Here is a 24,653-nt window from a genome sequence, read left to right as displayed (position 1 = left end):
AGGGAGGGTACCGCGTACCGTGCATCCCTGAAACCTGTCCTACGCCCAACAACCGCGCGCGCGCACACACACACACACACACACACACACTGTCTGCCAGTCTTGGAATTTTTATTATTGGAGTTTGGGAAGATTCTAATGTGCCCAGAGCTCTCCTACGGGGGCCACCTGCCACCTTCTCTGGGGTCCACAGCCTTGGCACTTTGTCAGGGGAGTTGGAGGAGAGGGGATGGAAAGCAGGGAAAAGGAAGCTTGCGTGCAAAGGCTGGACTAAGACAGAGGCTTAATTTGAGCTGGCCACAGTTTGGACTGGGCAGGGGGCAGGGGTCACTGTGTGGCCTGTCTGGGTAGAATAGGGACCCAGTTGTGGCAGTGCAGTCACAGGCAAACGCATAGTTAGGGTTGGGGAGAGGTCAGAGGTCAGGATCAGGGGTCCCCACTTGTCCAGGCAGGGGCACAGCTTGCTCAGGGGACAGGGTCATGATTGGCTGGTCAAAAGGCAGGGTTGGTTAGGTGGTGTCGGGGGACTGTGCCTGAGCCCACAGTGCCTGGACTCTGTGACTTGCAGACGAATGAAAGAATATGTGAGGCTTGAAAGACAGGTGCCCAGCCAGACACTGGTTAAGTGGATGGCAGGACTGGGGCATTGGTACTGGTGCCCACAGCTGCCTAGCCCTCGAACTAGCAAAGGCTACTGATTTCACTTTTGCTACACCCCCATTTGCAGCAGCTGCTGGAAAGGCCAGCCAGGACATCTCGGCTGCCCCGAAGAGTCTGGGGGGTTCCTTGCCAGCTGGGTCGCCCCCCATAAAAGGCCTGGGGTGACTTGGTCAGGGCCAGCCACTTGCTGGACCCCATGGCCTCATCCAGCTGGCCTGCCAGACTGTCTCCATCAGCATCTGCCTCCGGGAAGGTATCTCCTGCAAAAGATGAACAGAGTTAGTGCTCAGGGCTCAGCTGCCGCTGCACCCACAGTCCTGGCTCCTGGACGGTCTAGCTCTGATCTTGTGACAACAGTTATAGACATAGTTCACAGACATAGTTCAGAGTTTTGATTCCACCCGGTCCTGGGTTCAAATTCTGGCTCTGCCAGAGTAGGTGGGAGAGTAGCTGGGATTACAGGGGTCTGCCACCAGGCCTGGCTGATTTTTGTATTTTTAGTAGAGACGGGGTTCACCATATTGGCCAGGCTGGTCTCAAACTCCTGGCCTCAAGTGATCTGCCCACCTCAGCCACCCAAAGTGCTGGGATTACGGGAGTGAGCCACTGCACCCAGCCCTGTCATTTATTTTCCCTTACTCTTTATTATTAATTGAGGACCTGGTACATTTGGGAGCTGAGCTGACTGAATCCAGCCCCTCCAAGCTGTAGTCGTGAGCAAGTAAATTTACTTATTGGAGCCTCAAAGTTCTTTTCTGCAAAGTGGAAAAAAATAATTATTCCAACCTTCTCAAGTTTTATAAGGAGTAGAGGAGTTAATATCCATTAAAAAAAAAAAAACTTAGAACAATGTCTGGGACATGATGAGCACTCAAAAATGATTATTTAGTTCAGGCATGGTGGCTCATACCTGTAATCCCAGAACTTTCAGGAGCCCATGCAGGAGGATCACTAGAACCAGGAGTTCAAGAACAGCCTGGGCAACACAGCACTACCCTGTTTCTACAAATAATAATAAGTTAGACATGGTGGCATAAGTTAGAGATGGTGGCACAAGCCTGTAGTCCCAGCTACTCAGGAGGCTGAGGCAGGAGAATTGCTTGAGCCCAAGAGGTTGAGGCTGCAGTGAGCTGTGATCATACCACTGCACTCTAGCCTGGGCAACAGGGCAAGACCCTGTCTCTAAAATAATAATAATAATTTATTGATCACTTACTGTGTGTCAAACAACGTTTAAGTGCTTTAGCAGGTTAACTTCTTTATTCTTCTGAGTGACAACCAGTTGAGGTGGGTGCAGTTAGCACCCCTATTTTCCAGAGGAGACCACCAAGGCAGGACTCAGTAAAGAATTTGCATGGCCAGGCGCAGTGGCTCATGTCTGTAATCCCAGCACTTTGGGAGGCTGAGGAGGGTGAATCACTTGAGGTCAGGAGTTTGAGACCAGCCTGGCCAACATGGTGAAACCCTGTCTCTACTAAAAATAAAAAGATTAGCGGGGTATGGTGGCACACACCTGTAATCCCAGCTACTTGGGAGGCTGAGGCACAAGAATCACTTGAACCCAGGAGATGGAGGTTACGGTAAGCCGAGATTGCACCACTGCACTCCAGCCTGGGCAACAGAATGAGACTCTGTCTCAAAAAAAAAAAAAAAAAAAAAAAGCCGGGCACAGTGGCTCACGCCTGTAATCCCAGCATTTTGGGAGGCCAAGGCGGGTGGATCATGAGGTCAGGAAATCGAGACCCTCCTGGCTAACATGGTGAAACCCCATCTCTACTAAAAAAAAAATACAAAAAATTAGCCGGGCGTGGTTGCAGGTGCCTGCAGTCCCAGCTACTGAGGCAGGAGAATGGCCTGAACCCAGGAGGCGGAGTTTGCAGTGAGCGGAGATCATGCCGCTGCACTCCAGCCTGGGCGACAGAGCGAGACTCTGTCTCAAAAACAAACAAACAAACAAAAAGATTAGCATACGAACACACAACTATTACGTTGTAGAGTTACTATCTGAATCCAAGTGGTGTGTCTTCTAGGTCCACGCTCATACCTATCCTCCTTCTCACCAACATGAATATCTATTTCCCAGGCCCCTGCCCCTCATGAAGCTAGGTCTTCTGTTCCCTCCGACTCTCCTGATAGATCCCAGACTGTGCCGCTGCCCTGCTTAGACTCTGCCCTAATCTCTTTTGACTTAATCACACCACTTAATCCTGCAAGGTTCAGGAACTGTGTCTCCCATTTGAAGATAAAGCCACTCAGAGACTCCAATCTCAGCACTTAGGGAGGCTGAAGCAGGAGGATCACTTGAACCCAGGAGTTCGAGACCAGCCTAGGCAACATAGTGAGACCCTGTTTCTACAAAAAAAAAAAAAAAAAAAAAAAAATTAAAACTAGCCAGGCGTGGTGTCAGTTGCCTGTGGTCTCAACTACTCTGGAGGCTGAGGCGGGAGGATCGCTTGAGCCTGGGAGGTCAAGGCTGCAGTGAGCAGTGATTGGGCCACTGCCTTCAAGCCTGGGCAATGGAGTGAGACCACATCTCAAAAAAAAAGACAGAGACGGGAGGAGAAACCAGCTTGCTGGAGAGAGGTCACGCATTAGGTGACAAAATCTGGCTATGTGTATATCACACCCTTCACATTATCTCCTGGAAAGGGTTGGAAACCACTTTGGTGTTGTCTTTGCCAATGGCGCTCTCCCAGCCCCCACCTCCGGAGCATACAAGCAGCAGCTTTGCTTTGCACAGGACACATAGCAGCTGCTCAGAAAAGAGTAACCTGTGCTCGGACTTCCAGCCACCAGGGATGGCTTGCAACCCCCCATCCCAGCTCTGCAGCTCTGCTAACTCCTGAGCCCTTGTGTCAAGGCTGGGCAGGTGTCCCTGGCTGAATGTGGCAGGGCAAGGACCCTCCTCCTCCAGCAACCTCCTCTCATCTCTGTCCTTAGCTCCTGGGACCCATCCAGCCACCCGTTCCCCTCCTACATCCACTCTCTCCCCAGCCTCACCCATAGTCTCGTGGGCCAGGATGTCCGATCGTCTCCACCGGGATCCCCCGCAGGTGAAGATGACTGCTCGGATGAATTCTCGCCCGCAAAGCTTCACTCCGTAAGGCGCTGCCCGGGCTTCAGTCCCCGGCCACAGCTCCCCCGTCAGCACCCACGCCGCCAGGAGCAGCAGCAGCGTGTACCTGGCCATGCTGGACAGAGATGCCTTGGACGTGCGAGTGGGCCAGTGTCTCCGCTGCCTCTTGGCCCCCCATTTATACATCGTGGCTCCCCCACACTCTGCCTGAAGAAAGCTGAGTGCCTCCCTTATCTTCTCCAGCAGAGGGGAGACAGGCACGGCCTCAGCAACCCGACCTTTCTCATGTCCCCAATGAAGTGATAACCTTTCGCTAGGGACAGGGTGACGTGGCCCAGCTCATTGTCATCATCGACAGAAAGGCGAGAAGGTCTCCATCCTGCAGAGACCAGAAATGAATAATCCCAACAGGCAGGGCAAGAGGATGCAACCAGACCCCCACAACGTTAGGGTCCTGGACCTCTTCAAAGATAATAATAACAATGAATGCCCGTGCAGTATGCGCTATGGGGCCAGGCACACTGCTCTAAGCATTTTATTTGTTTGTTTATTTATTTATTTATTTATTTATTTATTTTTATTTTATTTTTTGAGATGGAGTCTCGCTCTGTCGCCCAGGCTGGAATGCAGTGGCGCGATCTCAGCTCACTGCAAGCTCCACCTCCTGGGTTCATGCCACTCTCCTGCCTCAGCCTCCCAAGTAGGTGGGACTACAGGCACCCACCACCACACCCGGCTAATTTTTTGTATTTTTAGTACAGACGGGGTTTCACCGTGTTAGCCAGGATGGTCTCTATCTCCTGACCTCGTGATCCGCCTGCCTCGGCCTCCCAAAGTGTTGGGATTACAGGCATGAGCCATCACACCTAGCCGAAACCACACTTTTAGGAGCATGGGGTTATCAATTCAGGACTAAGACAATTCCCATATTACAAATGAGGAAACAGAGACACAGAAGGGTGTCCTGAGGCAGCAGATGCCAACATTTTTGACACCAGAAACCGGTTTCATGGAAGACAATTTTTCCATGGATGGAGTGTTGGGGGGATGGTTTCGGGATGATTCAAGTGTATCACGTTTGTTGTTGTTGTTGTTTGTTTGTTTGTTTGTTTGTTTTGAGATGAAGTCTTCCTCAGTCACCAGGCTGGAGTGCAATGGTGTAATCTCAGCTCACTGCAACTTCTGCCTCCCAGGTTCAAGCGATTCTCCTGCCTCAGCTTCCTGAGTAGCTGAGACTACAGGCACGCACCACCACACCCAGCTAATTTTTTTTTTTTTTTTTTTTTTTTTTTTTTCCGGAGACAGAGTCTCGCTCTGTCGCCCAGGATGGAGTGCAGTGGCGCGATCTCCGCTCACTGCAAGCTCTGCCTCCCGGGTTCATGCCATTCTCCTGCCTCAGCCTCCCGAGCAGCTGGGACTACAGGCACCCGCCAACACGCCCGGCCAACATGGAGAAACCCTATCTCTACTAAAAATACAAAAAAAGCCAGGCGTGGTGGTGCATGCCTGTAATCCCAGTTACTCGGGAGTCTGAGGCAGGAGAATCACTTGAACCCAGGAGGCACAGTCTACAGTGAGCCAAGATTGAGCCACTGTGTGCCAGTGTGGGCGACAGAGTGAGACTCTGTCTCAAAAAATAAGAATCATAATAATCATCAAATAAAAATTATATATATATATATATATATATATATACATATTGAGAGGCTGGCAGTGGTGGCTCACGCCTGTAATTCCAGAACTTTGAGCACCCAAGGCAGGAGTATCGCTTGAGCCCAAGAGTTCCAGACCAGCCTGGGCAACATGGTAAAACCCCACCTCTACAAATAATTTAAAAATTAGCCGGGTGTGGTGGCACACGTCTGTCGTCCCAGCTACTCAGGAGGCTGGGGTGGGAGCATCACTTTTGCTTAAATGTTCAAGGCTGCCATGAGCTGAGATTGCATCACTGCACTCCAGCCTGTACAACCGAGCAAAACCTTGTCTCAAAAAAAAAAAAAAAAAAAAAAAAATTGAGGCCGGGCACGGTGGCTCATGCCTATAATCCCAGCATTTTGGGAGGCCAAGGCAGGCGGATCACTTGAGTTCAGGAGTTTCAGACCAGCCTGTCCACTGTGGTGTAAAATCCAGTCTCTAACAAAAATACAAAAATTAGCCAGGCATGGTAGCACATGACTGTAGTCCCAGCTACTTCGGAAGCTGAGGCAGGAGAATTGCTTGAACCCGGGAGGTGGAGGTTGCAGTGAACCGATATTGCGCCACTGTACTCCAGCCTGGGCGACAGAGACTCTGTTTTCAAAAATTAATAAAATAAAATAAACAATTTTAATACTGTATACATATAATGTTCATAACAGTATTATTCACAAGAGCCAAAAGGTGGAAGCAATCCAAATGTCCACCCACAGATGAAAAAACACAACATGTTCCATCCATACAATAGAACATTATTGAGACATAGAAAGGAAGGAGGCCGGGCACTGTGGCTCACACCTGTAATCCCAGCACTTTGGGAGGCAGAGGCGGGTGGATCACTTGAGGCCAGGAGTTCGAGACCAGTCTGGCCAACACGGTGAAACCCCATCTCTACCAAAAAATACACAAATTAGCCAGGTGTGGTGGCGCATACCTGTAGTCCCAGCTACTCGGGAGGCTGAGGCACGAGAATCGCTTGAACTCAGGAGGCAGATGTTGCAATGACCCGAGATTGCGCCACTGAACTTCGGCCTGGAGGACAGAACAAGACTCTGTCTCAAAAATAAATAAATAAATAAAATAAATAAATAAGAGGAAGCACTGCTCCATGCCATGATGTGGAAGAACCTCAAAAACATAATGCTGAGTGAGAGAAGCCAGGCACAAAAGGTTACATAGTGCATGACTCTACTTATATGAAATGCCCAGACCAGGCAAATCCAGAGACAAAAGGTACATTACTGGTTGCCAGGGGCTGGGGAGATAGGGAACGGGGAGCCACTGCTTACTGGGTATGAGACTTCTTAGGAGTGATGAAAATGTTTTGGCACTAGAGATGACGGTTGCACAACACCGTGAATGTACTAAATGCTATTGAATTGTGCAATTTAACATGTTTGATTCTATGTTATGTCAATTTCTTTTCTTTTCTTTTTTTTTTTTTTTTTGTTTTCAAGATGGAGTCTCACTCTGTCACCCAGGCTGGCGTGCAGTGGTACAATCTATCTCGGCTCACTACAACCTCCGCCTCCCAGGTTCAGTCGATGCTCCCGCCTCAGCCTCGCGAGTAGCTGGGATTACAGGCATCTGCTACCATGCCTGGCTAAATTTTGCATTTTTAGTAGAGATGGGGTTTCACCATGTTGGCCAGGCTGGTCTCTAACTCCTGACCTCAAGTGATCCACCCGCCTCAGCCTCCCAAAGTGCTAGGATTACAAGTATGAACCACTGTGCCCGGTCTTTCTTTTTTAAAGAGATGAGGGCTGGGCATGGTGGCTCACGCCTGTAATCCTAGCACTTTGGGAGGCTGAGGCAGGCGGATCACAAGGTCAGAAGATGGAGACCATCCTGGCTAACATGGTGAAACCCCGTCTCTACTAAAAATACAAAAAACGTAGCCGGGCACGGTGGCGTGCGCCTGTAGTCCCAGCTACTTGGGAGGCTGAGGCAGGAGAATGGCGTGAACCCGGGAGGCGGAGCTTGCAGTGAGCGGAGATCGCGCCACTGCACTCCAGCCTGGGCGACAGAGCGAGACTCTGTCTCAAACAAAAAAAAAAAAAAGAAGAGACATGAGGCCTCACTACGTTGCCCAGGCTGATCTGGAACTCCTGAACTCAAGTGATCCTCCCGCTTTGGCCTCCCAAAGTGCTGTAACTACAGGTGTGAGCCACCAGCCACAGCTATGTTAATGTTAATTTCACCTCGACTTTAAAACACAGCAAAAACAAGGGCTCTGGTAAGCGGGGTGAGCCTGGCTTCAAAATCCACCTCTGCCTCTTTCCTGCTGTGTGACCTTGGCCAAGTCACTTAACCTCTCTGTGGCTTGGTTTCCTCACTTGCAAAATGGGAAAGATTTAATGAGTGAGTCAAATTTTTACAACAATCTCCAGCATGAAGTAAGTGCTGTTTAAATGTTATTTCTACTGGACACATTCCCTTTGGATTAGAACTTCATCTCTTTGTCCTTTTCTCTGTCACAAACTCCTGGCCCCAGTTGCCTGCTGTGGATGTCATGGGCCAAGGACAACATTCTGGAGGCAGAGGTCACCTCTGATTGTACTGCTTCTAAAGGGCTGATGAATAATACTCTCTTCCCCTCTGCCTCTTCTCCAGGAACCTCCTGTAGGGAGGTACCCTCTTGCCCTTCTCTCCTGCGCCCCCAGTGCCTGGCCTGGGGACTGGGGAGAATAAGCATTCAGGAAATATCTGCTGCTTGCCTGCCTGACTTAACTGATGGGCCTCAAACCAGAAGTCTTTTTTTTTTTTTTTGACACAGGGTCTCACTCTGTCGCTCAGACTGGAGTGCAACAGAGTGATCTCGGCTCACCGCAGCCTCTGTCTCTAGGGTTCAAGATATTCATATATTCATGTGCCTCAGCCTCCCGAGTAGCTAGGATTGCAGGTGTGGGTCACCCTATCTGGTTAATTTTTGTATTTTTAATAGAGACGGGATTTTGCTATGTTGGTCAGGCTGGCCTCGAACTCTTGACCTCAAGTGATCTGCCCACCTCAGCCTCCCAAAGTGCTGGCGTGAGCCGCTGCACCCAGCCCAGAAGCCTCTTTGGTGTCTCACATAGAATCAGAGTTTTGGGGGCAACGTAGCTAGGTTCAAATCTCTGTTTCTGTGTGTCCTTGGGTAAGACCCCATACCTCTCTGAGTTCACTGTGAAGATGGAGATGATAAGTATACCTGCTTCACAAGGTTCTGGGGACTTTGGTGAAATTCTACAGAGTCGTAAGCATTCTGTACAGCACTCAGTCGGTGTAGTGTGTAAATGGTGATCTGCAGAAATCTATGTCCACATCCTAAACACCAGGATCTATAAATGTGATCTTACTAGAAAAATGTCTTTGAAGTCAAGCGCGGCGGCTCACGCCTGTAATCCCAGCACTTTAGGAGGCTGAGGCGGGTGGATCACCAGGTCAGGATATCGAGACCATCCTGGCTAACGCGGCAAAAACCCATCTCTACTAAAAATACAAAAAAAATTAGCCGGGTGTGGTGGCGGGCGCCTGTGGTCCCAGCTACTCTGGAGGCTGAGGCAGGAGAATGGCGTGAACCCGGGAGGCGGAGCTTGCAGTGAGTGGAGATGCGCCACTGCACTCCAGCCTGGGCGACAGAGTGAGACTCCGTCTCAAAAAAAAAAAAAAAAAAAAAAAAGAGTTGAAGTGAAGACACAGATGAAAGAGGAAACTTCATATGAAGACAGAGGCAGAAATTGGGTTAATGCCATTGAGGAAGCCAAGGAAGGCCTGGAGCCCCCAGAAGCTGGAAGAGGCAAGGAGAGATCCTCGCTAGAGCCCTCAGAGGGGGAGCGACCCTGTGACACCTGTGTTTCAGACTCCTGACCTCCAGAACTGCAAGGGAATAAATGATCATTGGTGTAAGCCACCTGGTTTGTGGACATTGGTTACAGCAGCTGCAGTGAAATGAATATAGTCAGAACGGCAAATGGCATCTGCTAGGAATATGGGTGTCATGATGATTTCGTGCACTATAAAAATGCAACCCAATTTTACCAATTCTAAATAAAGCCCCTATTTCCAAATTTTATATATATATATTTATAAATTTATAAAATTATTGGCCAGGCGCGGTGGCTCAAGTCTGTAATCCCAGCACTTTGGGAGGCCGAGACGGGCGGATCACGAGGTCAGGAGATCGAGACCATCCTGGCTATACGGTGAAACCCCATCTTTACTAAAAATACAAAAAACTAGTCGGGCGAAGTGGCGGGCGCCTGTAGTCCCAGCTACTCGGGAGGCTGAGGCAGGAGAATGGCATAAACCCGGGAGGCGGAGCTTGCAGTGAGCTGAGATCTGGCCACTGCACTCCAGCCTGGGCGACAGAGCGAGACTCCGTCTCAAAAAAAAAAAAAAAAAGAAAAAGAAAATTATTATAATATATATTTATAAATTATAATATAATGTATTATATTATATTAAGATGAGCTCATCCTGGATTATCTGGGTGGGCCCTAAATCCAATTATGGGTGTCCTTTTAAAAAAGCAAGCTTCGGCCGGGCGCGGTGGCTCAAGCCTGTAATCCCAGCACTTTGGGAGGCCGAGATGGGCGGATCACGAGGTCAGGAGATCAAGACCATCCTGGCTAACACGGTGAAACCCCGTCTCTACTAAGAAATACAAAAAATAGCCGGGCGAGGTGGCAGCGCCTGTAGTCCCAGCTACTCGGGAGGCTGAGGCAGGAGAATGGCGTGAACCCGGGAGGCGGAGCTTGCAGTGAGCTGAGATCCGGCCACTGCACTCCAGCCGGGGCTATAGAGCGAGACTCCGTATCAAAAAAAAAAAAAAAAGCAAGCTTCGGGCCGGGCGTGGTGGCTCAAGCCTGTAATCCCAGCACTTTGGGAGGCCGAGACGGGTGGATCACGAGGTCAGGAGATCGAGACCATCCTGGCTAACACGGTGAAACCCCATCTCTACTAAAAAATACAAAAAACTAGCCGGGCGAGGTGGCGGGCGCCTGTAGTCCCAGCTACTCAGGAGGCTGAGGCAGGAGAATGGCGTAAACCCGGGAGGTGGAGCTTGCAGTGAGCTGAGATCCGGCCACTGCACCCCAGCCTGGGTGACAAAGCAAGACTCCGTCTCAAAAAAAAAAAAAAAAAAAAGCAAGCTTCGAAGACACAGACTGTATATATATGTAATATATATAATATATTATATAATTACATGTCAGATATATAATATACTATATATAATAAATTATAAATATAAATTATAATTTATAATAAATTAGAATATATATAATTTATTACATATTATATACAGTTTATATAATATAGTATATATACTATAGTATATATTTTATATTATATATAATTTTATATTATGTATTAGAAATAATTTTATATTATATTATAGATAATATATTATATATAATTATATATTATATTATAGATAATATATTATATATAATTATATATTATATTATATATTTATATATTATATCCTATATTGTACTATATTATATTATATATTATAATGTATTATAATATGCAATATAAATGTTATATAATGTATAATATAGCTATATATTTCTTGACTATCTCTGGGGATATGTTAAAAAACAAAAAATATATATGTAATATATACATTATATATTATGTTACATATATAAAATATAAATATATAGCATAATGTAACATAATTTTAGACTATATTATTATATTTATATAATATAAACATAGCACATATAAATATAGCCTAGGACATAATGTAACATTTTTATACTATATTAATATATTGTATACAGATGTGTATGTGTAAATTAATTAATATATTTTATATTAATAGAATATGATTAATTAACATAACATATTAATATAATATAAATTAATATATATTTTATATATAAATATATATTATATATTATATATAGTTTATCTATTTATATATTATAATATATATAATATAAATAATATATAAATATCTATTTATATATAATATAATATATAATATTTTATCTATATATATTTTATATATAGAGAGAGAGAGATGGAGTCTCACTCTTTTGCCCAGGCTGGAATGCAGTGGCACCATCTCAGTGCACTGCAACCTCCGCCTCCTGGATTCAAGTGATTCTCCTGCCTCAGCCTCCTGAGTAGCTGAAACTACAGGCAACCGCCACCCCTCCCGGCTAATTTTTATATTTTTATTAGAGATAGCATTTCACCATGTTGGCCACGGTGGTCTCAAACTTCTGGCCTCAAGTGATCTGCCTTCTTCAGCCTCCCAAAGTGCTGGGATTACAGACGTGAGCCACTGTGCCCAGCAATAAATAAATAAATAAATACTCTTTGTTTGTTTGTTTGTTTGTTTCGAGGAGACTGGAGTCTCACTGTGTTGCCAGGCTGGTCTTAGTTTCCTTTCCTAAAGTGATCTTCTCACCTCAGCCTCCCAAATAGCTGGGATTAGAGGTCTGTATCACTGCCCTCGGCTTCTCCAAACTATTTAATTTCTTTTTGAATAGTTAATACATTTACACACTTCAAAAAGCAAAGCATATAAGGTTTATGAAGCAGGATCTGCCTTCCAAGTTTCAGTTCCTCCCCTTTCTCCCATGAATAACCACAGCTCTTAATTTCCTGAGTATCTTTCCAGAATTACTTTGTACACATAAAAACAAATATGAAGACAGGTTTTTCTTTCTTTATGAGACAGGGTCTCACTCTGTTGCCCAGGCTAGAGTGCAGCAGCGATACCACGGCTCACTGCAGCCTCGATCTCCGGATCTCAAGTTATCCTCCACCTTAGCCACCTGAGTAGCTGGAACCACAGATGCATATCACTCTCAGATCATTTTTAAATTTTTTGTAGAGACAGGGTCTCAGTATGTTCCCCAGGCAGATCTCAAACTGCTGGGCTTTTTTTTTTTTTTTTTTTGGAGACAGAGTCTTACTCTGTTGCCAGGCTGAAGTGCAGTAGCACCATCCCAGCTCACTGTAGCCTTGACCTTCTGGGCTCAAGAGATCCTCCTGCCTCAGCCTCCCAGAGTAGCCGAGACCACTGGCACATGCCACCACGCCCAGCTAAATTTCGTATTTTTTTTGCAGAGACAGCGTTTCACCATGTTGCCCAGGCTGGTCTTAAACTCATGAGCTCAAGCAATCTGCCTGCCTCAGCCTCCCAAAGTGCTGGGATTATAGGTGTGAGCCATTGTGCCAGGGCACTATGTTAAAAACATTTTTTTTTCCTCTTTGACTTTGTCTGGCTCTGGCTCTGTCACTCAGACTGGAGTGCAGTGGCATGATCACAGCTCACTGCCGTCTCAAGCTCCTGGGATCAAGCCATCTTCCCACCTCAGCTCACTACTATGCTTGGCCAATATTTTTCTTATTATTATTTTATTTTTTTATTATTATTATTTTAGAGACAGGGTCTCAATATTTTGCCCAGGCATGAGACGCTGGACTCGGCCTAAACATTTTTTGTTAATGTGGCAAAATACATGTAAAATTTACCGTTTTAACTTTTTTTTTTTTTTTTTTTTTGCATGGAGTTTTGCTCCTGTTGCCCAGGCTGGAGTGCAATGGCGCAATCTTGACTCACTGCAATCTCCATCTCCCGGGTTCGAGCAATTCTCCTGTCTCAGCCTCCCGAGTAGCTAGGATTACAGGCATGGGCCACTACATCCATCTAATGTGTTTTGTATTTTTAGTAGAGACAGAGTTTCACCATGTTGGCCAGGCTGGTCTTGAATCCCCTGCCTTCAGGGGATCTCCCCACCTCGGGCTCCCAAAGTGCTGGGATTACAGCGTGAGCCACCGCGCCCAACTGTTTAAACTATTTTTTTTTTTTTTTTTTTTTTGAGACGAAGTCTCACTCTGTCGCCCAGGCTGGAGTGCAGTGGCCGGATCTCAGCTCACTGCAAGCTCCGCCTCCCGGGTTCACGCCATTCTCCTGCCTCAGCCTCCCAAGTAGCTGGGACCACAGGCGCCCGCCACCTCGCCCGGCTAGTTTTTTGTACTTTTTAGTAGAGACGGGGTTTCACCGTATTAACCAGGATGGTCTCGATCTCCTGACCTCATGATCCGCCCGTCTCGGCCTCCCAAAGTGCTGGGATTACAGGCTTGAGCCACCACGCCCGGCCTAAACTATTTTTAAGTGTATGGTTCAGTGGCATTACCCATGTTTACATTATTGTGCAATCATCCATCTCCAGAACATTTCGTCTTCCCCAACCAAAACTGTGTCCCCATTAAACACTATCTCTCCATCCTTCCTCCTTCTACCCCTGGCAATGACCATACTACTTTCTACCTCTATTTTTTTTTTTTTTTCCTTGAGGTGGAGTCTCCCTCCCATTGCACAGACTGGAGTGCAGTGGCACCATCTCGGCTCACTGCAACCTGCACCTCCTGGGTTAAAGTGATTTTCCCTCAGCCTCTTGAGTAGCTGGGATTACAGGCACCCACCACCGCACCCAGGTAATTTTTTTTTTTTTTTTTTGAGACGGAGTCTTGCTGTGTCGCCTAGGCTGGAGTGCAGTGGCGTGATCTCTGCTCACTGCAAGCACCGTCTCCCTGGTTCATGCCATTCTCCTGCCTCAGCCTCCCGAGTAGCTGGGACTACAGGCACGAATCACCACACCCGGCTAATTTTTGTATTTTTAGCAGAGATGGGGTTTCACCACATTGGCCAGGCTGGTCTCGAACTCCTGACCTCGTGATCCACCTGCCTCTGCCTCTCAAAGTGCTGGGATTACAGGCGTGAGCCACCGCGCCCAGCTGCACCCAGGTAATTAAAAAAAAATTTTTTTTTGAGACAGAGTCTCGCTCTGTCGCCAGGCTGGAATGCAGTGGCACGACCTCAGCTCACTGCAACCTCTGTCTCCTGGGTTCAAGCAATTCCTCTGCCTCAGCCTCCCGAGTAGCTGGGACTACAGGCACGCACCACCATACCCAGCTAATTTTTTTGTATTTTAGTAGAGACGGGGTTTCACCATGTTGGCCAGGATAGTCTCGATCTCCTGACCTCGTGGTCCACCCGCCTCGGCCTCCCAAAGTGCTGGGATTACAGGCGTGAGCCACTGCGCCTGGACTAAGTTTTGTATTTTTAGTAGAGATGGCATTTCACCAAGTTTGCTAGGCTGGTCTTGAACTCCTGACCTCAGGCTATCCACTCGCCTCGGCCTCCCAAAGTGCTAGGATTACAGGCATGAGCCAGCATGCCTGACCCAGAATTTCATTAAAAAGTAGCATGTTCTGAGGCCGAGACGGGCGGATCACGAGGTCAGGAGATCGAGACCATCCTGGCTAACCCGGTGAAACCCCGTCTCTACTAAAAAAATACAAAAAACTCGCCGGGCGAGGTGGCGGCTACTTGGGAGGCTGAGGCAGGAGAATGGCCTGAACCCAGGAGGCAGAGCTTGCAGTGAGCTGAGATCCGGCCACTGTACTCCAGCCTGGGTGACAGAGCGAGACTCCGTCTCAAAAAAAAAAAAGTAGCATGTTCTACACATTCTTCTGAATGTTGCTTCTCCCACATGACTTAACAAGTGTTGGAGATCTCCTCTTAACAAAACTCTCATTTTGCATCCTTGTTATTTATTTATTTATTTATTTATTTTGAGACAGAGTCTCGCTCTGTCACCCAGGCTGGAGTGCAGTGGCCGGATCTCGGCTCACTGCAAGCTCCGCCTCCCGGGTTTATGCCATTCTCCTGCCTCAGCCTCCCGAGTAGCTGGGACTACAGGCGCCCGCCACCTCGCCCGGCTAGTTTTTTTTTTTTTTTTTTTTTTTGAGACGGAGTCTCGGTCTGTCGCCCGCGCTGGAGTGCAGTGGCCGGATCTCAGCTCACTGCAAGCTCCGCCTCCCGGGTTCACGCCATTCTCCGGCCTCAGCCTCCCGAGTAGCTGGGACTATAGACGCCCGCCACCTCGCCCGGCTAGTTTTTTGTATTTTTTAGTAGAGACGGGGTTTCACCGTGTTAGCCAGGATGGTCTCGATCTCCTGACCTCGTGATCCGCCCGTCTCGGCCTCCCAAAGTGCTGGGATTACAGGCTTGAGCCACCGCGCCCGGCCTGCATCCTTGTTATTTTATTTTATTTTTTATTGAGACAGATTCTCGCTCTTGCTGACGTTGGAGTGCAGTGGCGCCATCTTGGGCCATTTTGGCTCATTGCAACTTCTGCCGCCCAGGGTCAAGGAATTCTCGTGCCTCAGCCTCCGAAGTAGCTGGGACTACAGGTGCCTGCCACAATGCCCAGCTAATTTTTAAAATATTTTTAGTAGAGACTGGGTTTCACCATGTTGACCAGGTTGGTCTCGAACTCCTGACCTCAAGTGATCAGCCGGCTTTGGCCTCCCAAAGTGCTGGGATTATAGGCGTGAGCCACCATGCCTGGCCGCATCCTTGTTATTTTTTATATTTATTTTTTCACAGCCGCATAGCATGCTGCTGTGTGAATGCTTTATAGTTAATTTCACTCTCGGAGATGGACACTTTTTCCATTCGTTTGTTCTCAGGCTGATATCGCCATACAGAACCTTGTACAAAACGTCATTTTACATATATGTAAGTGTCTCTGTGGATAAATTCCCCGAAGTGGGATTTCTGGCTCAAAGACTGTGTGCATTTGTAATTTTTACACATATTGCCAAATATTCCCCCTCAGGTGTTAGAGCGATTACACTCTCTCTAGCAATGGGTAAGAGTTCTGTTGCCTTATAACCTTACCAATGGAGTGTGTTACTGAACTTTGGTTTCCTGACAACACGACATGTGAAAAATAGTATCTCAGAGTAGAGAAAATTTGCATTTTCCTGACCACGAGTGAGGCAGAGCAAAGTCCCATGTGTTTAAGGACCATTAGCTTCCTCTTTACTTTCTGGTAACCTCCCTTGCCTATCATACTCTTGGATTATTGATCTGCTTTCTTCTTTTTAAAATTTTTTTCCTTTTTTTTTGAAACAGAGTCCCGCTCTGTTGCCCAGGCTGGAGTGCAATGGCATGGTCTCGCTCACTGCAACCTCTGACTCCCAGGTTTAAGCAATTCTCTTGCCTCAGCCTCCGGAGTAGCTGGGATTACAGGCGACCGCCACCACGCCCAGCTAATTTTTTTTTTTTTTTTTTTTTTTGAGGCGGAGTCTCGCTCTGTCGCCCAGGCTGGAGTGCAGTGGCGCGATTTCGGCTCACTGCAAGCTCCACCTCCCGGGTTCCCGCCATTCTCCTGCCTCAGCCTCCCGAGTAGCTGGGACTACAGGCGCCGCCACCATGCCCGGCTAATTTTTTTGTATTTTTAGTGGAGACGGGGTTTCATTGTGTTAGCCAGGATGGTCTCGATCTCCTGACCTCGTGATCCGCCCGTCTCGGCCTCCCAAAGTGCTGGGATTACAGGCTTGAGCCACCGCGCCCGGCCATTTTTTGGTATTTTTAATAGAGACAGGGTTTCACCATGTTGGTCAGGCTGGTCTCCAACTCTTGACCTCAGGTGATCTGCTCACCTTAGCCTCCCAAAGTGCTGGGATTGCAGGTGTGAGCCACTGCGTCTGGCCAATTTTTTTTTTTTTGACGTGGAGTCTTGCTCTGTTGTCCAGGCTGGAGTGCAGTGATGCAGTCTCGGCTCACTGCAACCTCCACCTCCTGGGTTCAAGCCATTGTCATGCCTCAGCCTCCTGAGTAGCTGAGATTACAGGAGCTCGCCACCTGGCCCGGCTAATTTTTGTATTTTTAGTAGAGACTGGGGTTTCACCATGTTAGCCAGGCTGGTCTCGAACTCCTGACCTTAGATGACCCACCCACCTTGGCCTCCAAAAGTGCTGGGATTATAGGCACAAGCCACCGCACCTGGCCTCATCTACTTTTTATAGCACCTGTAGATAATTGCTGTCTGCATCAATGATTTTGCTGACTTTTGCAACATGGTGATTTCATAATTCTTTCCTTCTCTCTTTTTTTTTTTTTTTTTTTTGAGACAGTTTCGCTCTTGTCACCCAGGCTAGGGTGCAGCAGCGTGATCTTGGCTCATTGCAGCCTCCGCCTCCTGGGTTCAAGCGATTCTCCTGCCTCAGCCTCCCGAATAGCTGGGATTACAGGCGCATACCACCACGCCAGGCTGATTTTTGTAATGTTAGTAGAGACGGGGTTTCACCATGTTGGTCAGGCTGATCTCGAACTCCTGACCTCAAGTGATCCACTCACTTTGGCCTCCCACAGTGCTGGAATTACAGGCGTAAGCTACCTCACCTGGTCTTTTTTTTTTTTTTTTTTTTTTTTTGAGACGGAGTCTCACTCTGTTGCCCAGTTGCCCAGGCTGGAGTCCAGTGGCGTGATCTCGGCTCACTGCAGCCTCTGCCTCCTGGGTTCAAGCTATTCTCCTGCCTCAGCCTCTCAAGTAGCTGGGATTACAGGGTTGTGCCACCACACCCGGCTAATTTTTGTATTTTTAGTAGAGACGGGGTTTCACCATGTTGCCCAGGCTGGTATCAAATCCCTGACCTCAGGTAATCCACCCGCCTCAGCCTCCCAAAGTGTTGGGATTATAAGCATGAGCTACCACGCCCAGATAATTTTTGTATTTTTAGTAGAGACGGGGTTTCATCATGTTGGCCAGCTGGTCTTGAATCTCAACCTAAGTGATCCTCCTACCTGGGCCCCCAAAGTGCTGGGATTATAGGCGTAAGCCAGCACGCCTGGCCTGTTATTATTTATTCAAACTTTTTTCCATTACTTTTTTTTCTTTGTAGAGATGGAGTTTTGCTATGTTGTCCAGGCTGGTCTTGAACTTCTGGGTTCAAGTAATCCTCCCACCTTGGTCTCCCAAAGTGCTGGGATTACAGGCATGAGCCACCAAGTAGGGACTATTTTTCTTTTTTTTTTTTTTTTTTTTTTTGAGACAGAGTCTTGCTCTGTCGCCCGGGCTGGAGTGCAGTGGCCGGATCTTAGCTCACTGCAAGCTCCGCCTCCCGGGTTCACGCCATTCTCCTGCCTCAGCCTCCCGAGTAGCTGGGACTACAGGCACCCACCACCGCGTCCGGCTAATTTTTTGTATTTTTTAGTAGAGACGGGGTTTCACCGTGTTAACCAGGATGGTCTCGATCTCCTGACCTCGTGATCCGCCCGTCTCGGCCTCCCAAAGTGCTGGGATTACAGGCTTGAGCGACCGCGCCCGGCATTTTTCTTTTTTTAAAAAAAAACTTTTTTTTTTCTTCCGTAGGTTATTCAGGAACAGGTGGTGTCTGGTTACACGAGGAAGTTTTTAGTGGTGATTTGTGAGATTTTGGTGCACCCTTCACCTGAGCAGTATACACTGCACCCTATTTGTAGTCTTTTATCCCTCACCCCCTTCCCACCCTTCCCTCCCTGAGTCCCCAAAGCCTATTGTGTCATTCTTATGCCTTTGCATCCTCACAGCTTAGCTCCCACTTATGAGTGAGAACATAAAAGGTTTGGTTTTCCATTCCTGAATTACTTCACTTAGAATAAGAGTCTCCAAGTCCATCCAGGTTGCTGAGAATGCCATTAATTCATTCTTTTTATGACTGAGTAGTATTCCATTGAATATATAGCCACCACAGTTTCTTTATCCACTCGCTGATTGGTGGACATTTGGATTGGGTCCACGTTTTTACAATGGCAAATTGTGCTACTATAAACATGTATGTGCAAGTATCTTTTTTGCAGAATGACTCCTTTTCCTCTGGGTAGATAACCAGTAATGGGATTGCTGGATCAAATGGTAGTTCTACTTTTAGTTCCTTGGGGAATCTCCACACTGTTTTCCATCGTGGTTGTACTAGTTTACATTCCCACCAGCTGTGTAGAAGCGTTCCCTGCTCACTGCATCCATGTCAACATCTACTGTTTTTTTTGATTTTTTGATTATGGCCATTATTCCAGGAGTTTAAGGTGGTATCACATTGTGGTTTTGATTTGCATCTCCCTGATCATTAGTGATGTTGAGCATTTTTTCATCTGTCTGCTGGTCATTCGTATATGTTCTTTTGAGACTTGTCTATTCATATCGTAAACCCACTTTTTGATGGGATTGTTTTCTTCTTGTTGATTTGTTTGAGTTTACTGTAATTCTGGATATTAGTCCTTTGTCAGATGTTTAGATTGTGAAGACTTTTTTCCCACTCTGTGGGTTGTCTGTTTACTCTGCTGACTGTTACTTAGCTCTTTAGTCTAATTAAGTCCCAGGAATTTATCTTTGTTTTTACTGCATTTGTCTTTGGGCTCTTGGTCATAAAATCCTTGCCTAAACCAATGTCTAGAAGGGTTTTTCCAATGTTATCTTCCAGAATTTTTATAGATTCCAGTCTTAGATTTAAGTCCTTCACCCATCTTGAGTTGATTTTTGTATAAGGTGAGAGATGAGGATCCAGTTTCATTCGCTTACATGTGGCTAGCCAATTATCCCGGCATTACTGTTGAAACAGGTGTCCTTTCCCCACTTTTATGTTTTTGTTTGCTTTGTTGAAGATCAGTTGGCTGCAAGTATTTGGGTTTATTTCTGAGTTCTCTATTCTGTTCCATTGGTCTATGTGCTTTTTTTTCTTTTAGACAGGGTCTTACTCTGTTGCCCAGACTGAAGTGCAGTGGCACGATCTCGGCTCACCTCCGCCTCCCAGGTTCAAGCGATTCTCCTGCTTCAGCCTCCCTAGTAGCTGAGATTACACGCGCCCACCACTGCACCCAGCTAATTTTTGTATTTTTAGTAGAGACAGGGTTTCACCATGTTGGCCAGACCGGTCTTGAACTCCTGACCTCAGGTGACCCACCCACCTTGGCCTCCCAAAGTGCTGGGATTACAGGCTTGACTCACCACACCCGGCCTATGTACCTATTTTTATACCAGTACCAGAGCACGGCCTATTCGAATGTTTGATTTGCAGTTAGTTGAATCTTCCAATGTGTAATCTGTGGATACAGGGAGGGCCGACTATATGCTGTACAATCTCCAGCAGATAAAAATATAGAACATTTCAGCCTCCACCTTGCATTTCCAGTCACAAAGTCTTATAATGAATTTTTTTTGAGATGGAGTCTCGCTCTGTTTCCCAGCCTGGATTGCAGTGGCGTGATCTCGGTTCACTGCAACTTCCACCTTCCAGGTTCAAGCCATTCTTCTGCCTCAGCCTCCCAAGTAGGTGGGATTAAGGGTGCGCACAACCATGCCCAGCTAACTTTTGTGTGTAGAGATGGAGTTTCACTATGTTAGACAGGCTGGTCTCAAACTGCTGACCTCAGGTGATCCGCCAGTCTAGGCCTTCCAAAGTGCTGGGATTACAGGTGTGAGCCACCGCGTCCAGCTGAATATTTTTGATGGACGACATGGTCTCCGGGCTTGGTCCAGCTACTTGTGGGCATTGGAGAAATGGGTAGGAGGTGGAAATAGGGCTTCTAAGTTCCCTCCCCACAATGAAGACCCCATGGCTAGTCCTGGGGCCCTGATGTGACTTGTATTGCCAGCTGGGATTCATTCTTAGGCACTGCCTGCCTGGAAGTCTCGTTAATTCTTGGGGATATGTCAGGGCTGGGGCTCAGCTGGCAATTCCAGGCAGACTGGAGCTGCTGCTTCTCCTCTTCTCCCATCCAGGGTCACACCCAGGGCACTGGAAAATCCCATGAAAAGAGATGGGCTCTGGTTCCTCCAGCTTCGTGATCCTGGGGTGAAGATGTTACAGGAAAGGGGTCCTGATCCAGACTCCAAGAGAGGGTTCCTGGATCTCACGCAAGAAAGAATTCAGGGCCTGGCACGGTGGCTCAGTTCAAGACCAGCTTGGCCAATATGGTGAAACCCCATCTTTACTAAAAATACCAAAATTAGCCAGGTGTGGTGGTGCTCGCCTGTAGTCGCAGCTACTCGGGAGGCTGAGGCAGAAGAATCGCTTGAGCCTGGGAGGCGGAGGTTGCAGTCAGTCAAGGTCGTGCCACTGCACTCCAGCCTGGGCGTCAGAGTGAGACTCCATCTCAAAAAAAAAAAAAAAAAAAGGATTCCGGGTGAGTCTGTAAAGTGGGAGCAAATGTGTAAGGAATAAAAGAATGGCTACTCCATAGAGCAGTCTCAAGGGCTGTATTTCTTTTTCTTTTTCTTTTGTGTATTTTAAGTAGAGACGGGGTTTCGCCATGCTGGCCAGGCTGTTCTTGAACTCCTGACCTCAAGTGATCTGCCAGCTTCAGCCTCCCAAAGTGTTGGGATGACAGGCGTGAACCACCACGCCCAGCCTTATTATTTCTTGATGATATGCTAAACAAGGGGTGGATTATTCCATGCCTCTCCTTTTTAGTCCATACAAAGTAACTTCCTGGCGTTGCCATGGCATTTGTAAACTATAATGGTGCTGGTGGCAGTGTAGCAGTGAGGACCAGAGGTTACTCGTGGCCATCTCGGTTTTGGTGGGTTTGAGACAGCTTCTTTACTGCAACCTGTTTTATCAGCAAGGTCTTTTTTTTTTTTTTTTGAGACGGAGTCTCGCTCTGCCGCCCAGGCTGGAGTGCAATGGCCGGATCTCAGCTCACTGCAAGCTCCGCCTCCCAGGTTCACGCCATTCTCCTGCCTCAGCCTCCCAAGTAGCTGGGACTACAGGCACCCGCCACCACGCCCGGCTAGTTTTTTGTATTTTTTAGTAGAGACGGGGTTTCACCGTGTTAGCCAGGATGGTCTCGATCTCCTGACCTCGTGATCCGCCCGTCTCGGCCTCCCAAAGTGCAGGGATTACAGGCTTGAGCCACCGCGCCCGGCCAGCAAGGTCTTTATTTATGTATTATTTGTTAATTTTTTATCTTTTTTGAAATGAAGTCTCGCAACATCGCCCAGGCTGGAGTGCAGTGGCGTGATCCTGGCACACTACACTCTCCACCTCCTGGGTTTGAGTAATTCTCCTGCCTCAGCCTCCGAGTAGCTGGGACTACAGGCGCCCGCCACCACGCCCGGTTAATTTTTTGTATTTTTAGTAGAGATGGGGTTTCATCGTGTTAGCCAGGATGGTCTCGATCTCCTGACCTTGTGATCCGCCTGCCTCGGCCTCCCAGAGTGCTGGGATTACAGGTGTGAGCTACTGCGCCTGGCCAGCCTATCTTATATATTTATCTCACAGTTTATTTTGTATCCTGTTCTAGAATGCAAAGTCAAGGGAGTTGTTTGCTTTCTGTTGTTTTCTTTTCTTTTTTCCTTTTTTTTTTTTTTTTTCTGAGACTCAGGCTGGACCACACAATCATTGCTCACTGCAGCCTCCACCTCTGCAGCTGAACCAATCCTCCCAGCCTCAGCCTCCAGAGTAGCTGGGACCACAGGCGCATACCACCATGCTTAGCTAATTGCTTTTTTTTTTTTTTTTTTTTTGAGACAGAGTCTCGCTCTGTCGCCCAGGCTGGAGTGCAGTGGCAGAATCTTGGTTCACTGCAACCTGCACCTCCCAAGTTCAAGCAATCCTCCTACTTCAGCCTCTGGAGTAGCTGGGATTACAAGCATACACCACCATGCCTGGCTAATTTTTGTGGAGACAGGTGTCTTACTTTGTTGCCAAGGCTGGTCTTGAACTCCTTGGCTCAAGCGATCCTCCTAGTTTGACCTCCCAAAGTGCTGGGATTACAGGTGTGAGCCACCATAAATGAAGTCACCTTTTTTCACTTTTACAGCCCAGGGCCTTGCACCGAGGAAATAATGTTGGTTGCATTAGGGAACAAACCCAGGTGGAGTCACTTTCTGAATGCCACACAGCTGGGCTGCCATTAGACTTCAGGGCTCTCTGAGCCTGTTTTCTTTTCCTCTTGCTGTTCTAGGGCCTACCTGGGATGAGAGTGCAAAATTTCAGAGAAGGCCAAAGAGCTCAGTCATAATTGATACTTAAAACAAAAAGTTGGCCAGGCGCGGTGGCTCACACCTGTAATCTCAGCACTTTGGGAGGCCGAGGCGGGCGGATCACAAGGTCAGGAGATCGAGACCATCCTGGCTGACACGGTGAAACCTCATCTCTACTAAAAACACAAAAACAAAATTAGCCGGGCGTGGTGGCCTGCGCCTGTAGTCACAGCTACTAGGGAGGCTGAGGCAGGAAAATGGCCTGAACCTGGGAGGCGGAGCTTGCAGTGAGCAGAGTCTGCGCCACTGCACTCCAGCCCAGGCGACAGAGCCAGACTCTGTCTCAAAAATAAATAAATAAATAAATAAATAAAAATAAAATAAAAAGTTAAAACCTAAAATTTAATATAAAAACGAAATCAATGACAAATATATATATATTTTTAATGTTATTTTAGCCGGGCGCGGTGGCTCATGCCTGTAATCCCAGCACTTTGGGAGGCCGAGGCAGGCGGATCACGAAGTCAGGAGATCGAGACCATCCTGGCTCTAACACAGTGAAAACGCGTCTCTACTAAACATACAAAAAATTAGCCGGGCATGGTGGTGGGCGCCTGTAGTCCCAGCTACTCAGGAGGGTGAAGCTGGAGAATGACGTGAACCCGGGAGGCGGAGCTTGCAGTGATCCGATATTGCGCCACTGCACTCCAGCCTGGGCACCAGAGCGAGACTCCGTCTCAAAAAAAAAAAAAAAAAAAAAAAATTATTTTAAACACAAGATCTGACTCTGGGCTTGCACAACGCATCTCACCTTAATCCCTGTGTTGGCGGATCCTGTCTTTATTTAAAATTGTGATGTGATGTTTTGTTCATCATAGATTTTTTCCCATTAATTTGGATATTTAACAAATACTGAATTAGAAGATTATCTTGATGACTGAGTTTTTGCGCCCAAGATGCTCACCCTAGTCCGGGCTCTGTTTCTGTCTCTTCTCGTCCTGCAGCACCCGGACAGTCACTTGAGGAAACTGAGGCACGGAGGAGCGTAAGTGTGGGAGGTGTGTGTGTGGCGGGGACTGTGGTGAGCTCTCCTCGGCGGACCGAGCTCCCTGGGCTGGGCCGGGAGCTGACCTTTGCTTATCTACCGCGGTTGAAGCCGCTAATGAAGTCCCCCGCCTTGCAGAGACCTTTCCCAGGGCGGCCGCACCGCCTGCAGGGCAGAGATAGCCGCGATCACCCAGGCAGCGGTGACCTTTTCCGGCTGGAGGGGACGGGGAGGCGGCAGAGGGCGCGGCGGCCGCGCTGTCTGGCCGGCTTGGGTGGAGGAGGATGTCGCCCCAGCGGGTGGGAGCTGGGATCGAACCCCGCCCCGGCCTCCCGCGTCCACCCAACCCCGACGCGGCCATGGGCAGTGGAGGCGGGGTAATGCGCGCCCAGTGACGTAATCGAACCCCGAG

General features: G+C 47.8%; 1 protein-coding gene across 3 annotated transcripts; it reads right to left on the bottom strand.

Moving 5' to 3' along the window:
• Positions 1 to 94: 94 nt before the first annotated feature.
• LOC105498487 (relaxin 3) lies at positions 95 to 24,598 on the bottom strand. 3 transcript variants are annotated; one of them, XM_011770915.3, is made up of 3 exons: positions 24,008 to 24,598; positions 3,661 to 4,115; positions 95 to 920 (listed from the first exon to the last, which is right to left on the bottom strand). In XM_011770915.3, exons 2-3 carry the CDS (start codon positions 3,920 to 3,922, stop codon positions 682 to 684), a joined length of 501 nt encoding a protein of 166 aa, XP_011769217.1. In that variant the 5' UTR covers positions 3,923 to 4,115; positions 24,008 to 24,598; the 3' UTR covers positions 95 to 681. The 3 variants fall into 3 exon arrangements, with proteins under 3 accessions (XP_011769217.1, XP_011769008.2, XP_011769062.2); XM_011770706.2 differs by having other exon boundaries at positions 24,161 to 24,598; XM_011770760.2 differs by having other exon boundaries at positions 24,328 to 24,598.
• Between the last annotated feature and the right edge of the window lie 55 nt (positions 24,599 to 24,653).

This window comes from Macaca nemestrina, chromosome 20 (genome assembly GCF_043159975.1).
Source record: "Macaca nemestrina isolate mMacNem1 chromosome 20, mMacNem.hap1, whole genome shotgun sequence".
Taxonomy (NCBI): Eukaryota; Metazoa; Chordata; class Mammalia; order Primates; family Cercopithecidae; genus Macaca; species Macaca nemestrina.
Note: the sequence above shows the minus strand (reverse complement) of the source record. Positions and strands in the feature narration are given on the sequence as shown.

Excerpts from the sequence above, each read along its gene's own strand:
- LOC105498487 (XM_011770915.3), bottom strand. The coding sequence starts at position 3,922 with ATGTATAAATGGGGGGCCAAGAGGCAGCGGAGACACTGGCCCACTCGC. Across the intron at positions 921-3,660 it reads CCTGGCCCACGAGACTATGG|GAGATACCTTCCCGGAGGCA; the intron begins GTGAGGCTGGGG and ends CATCTTTTGCAG.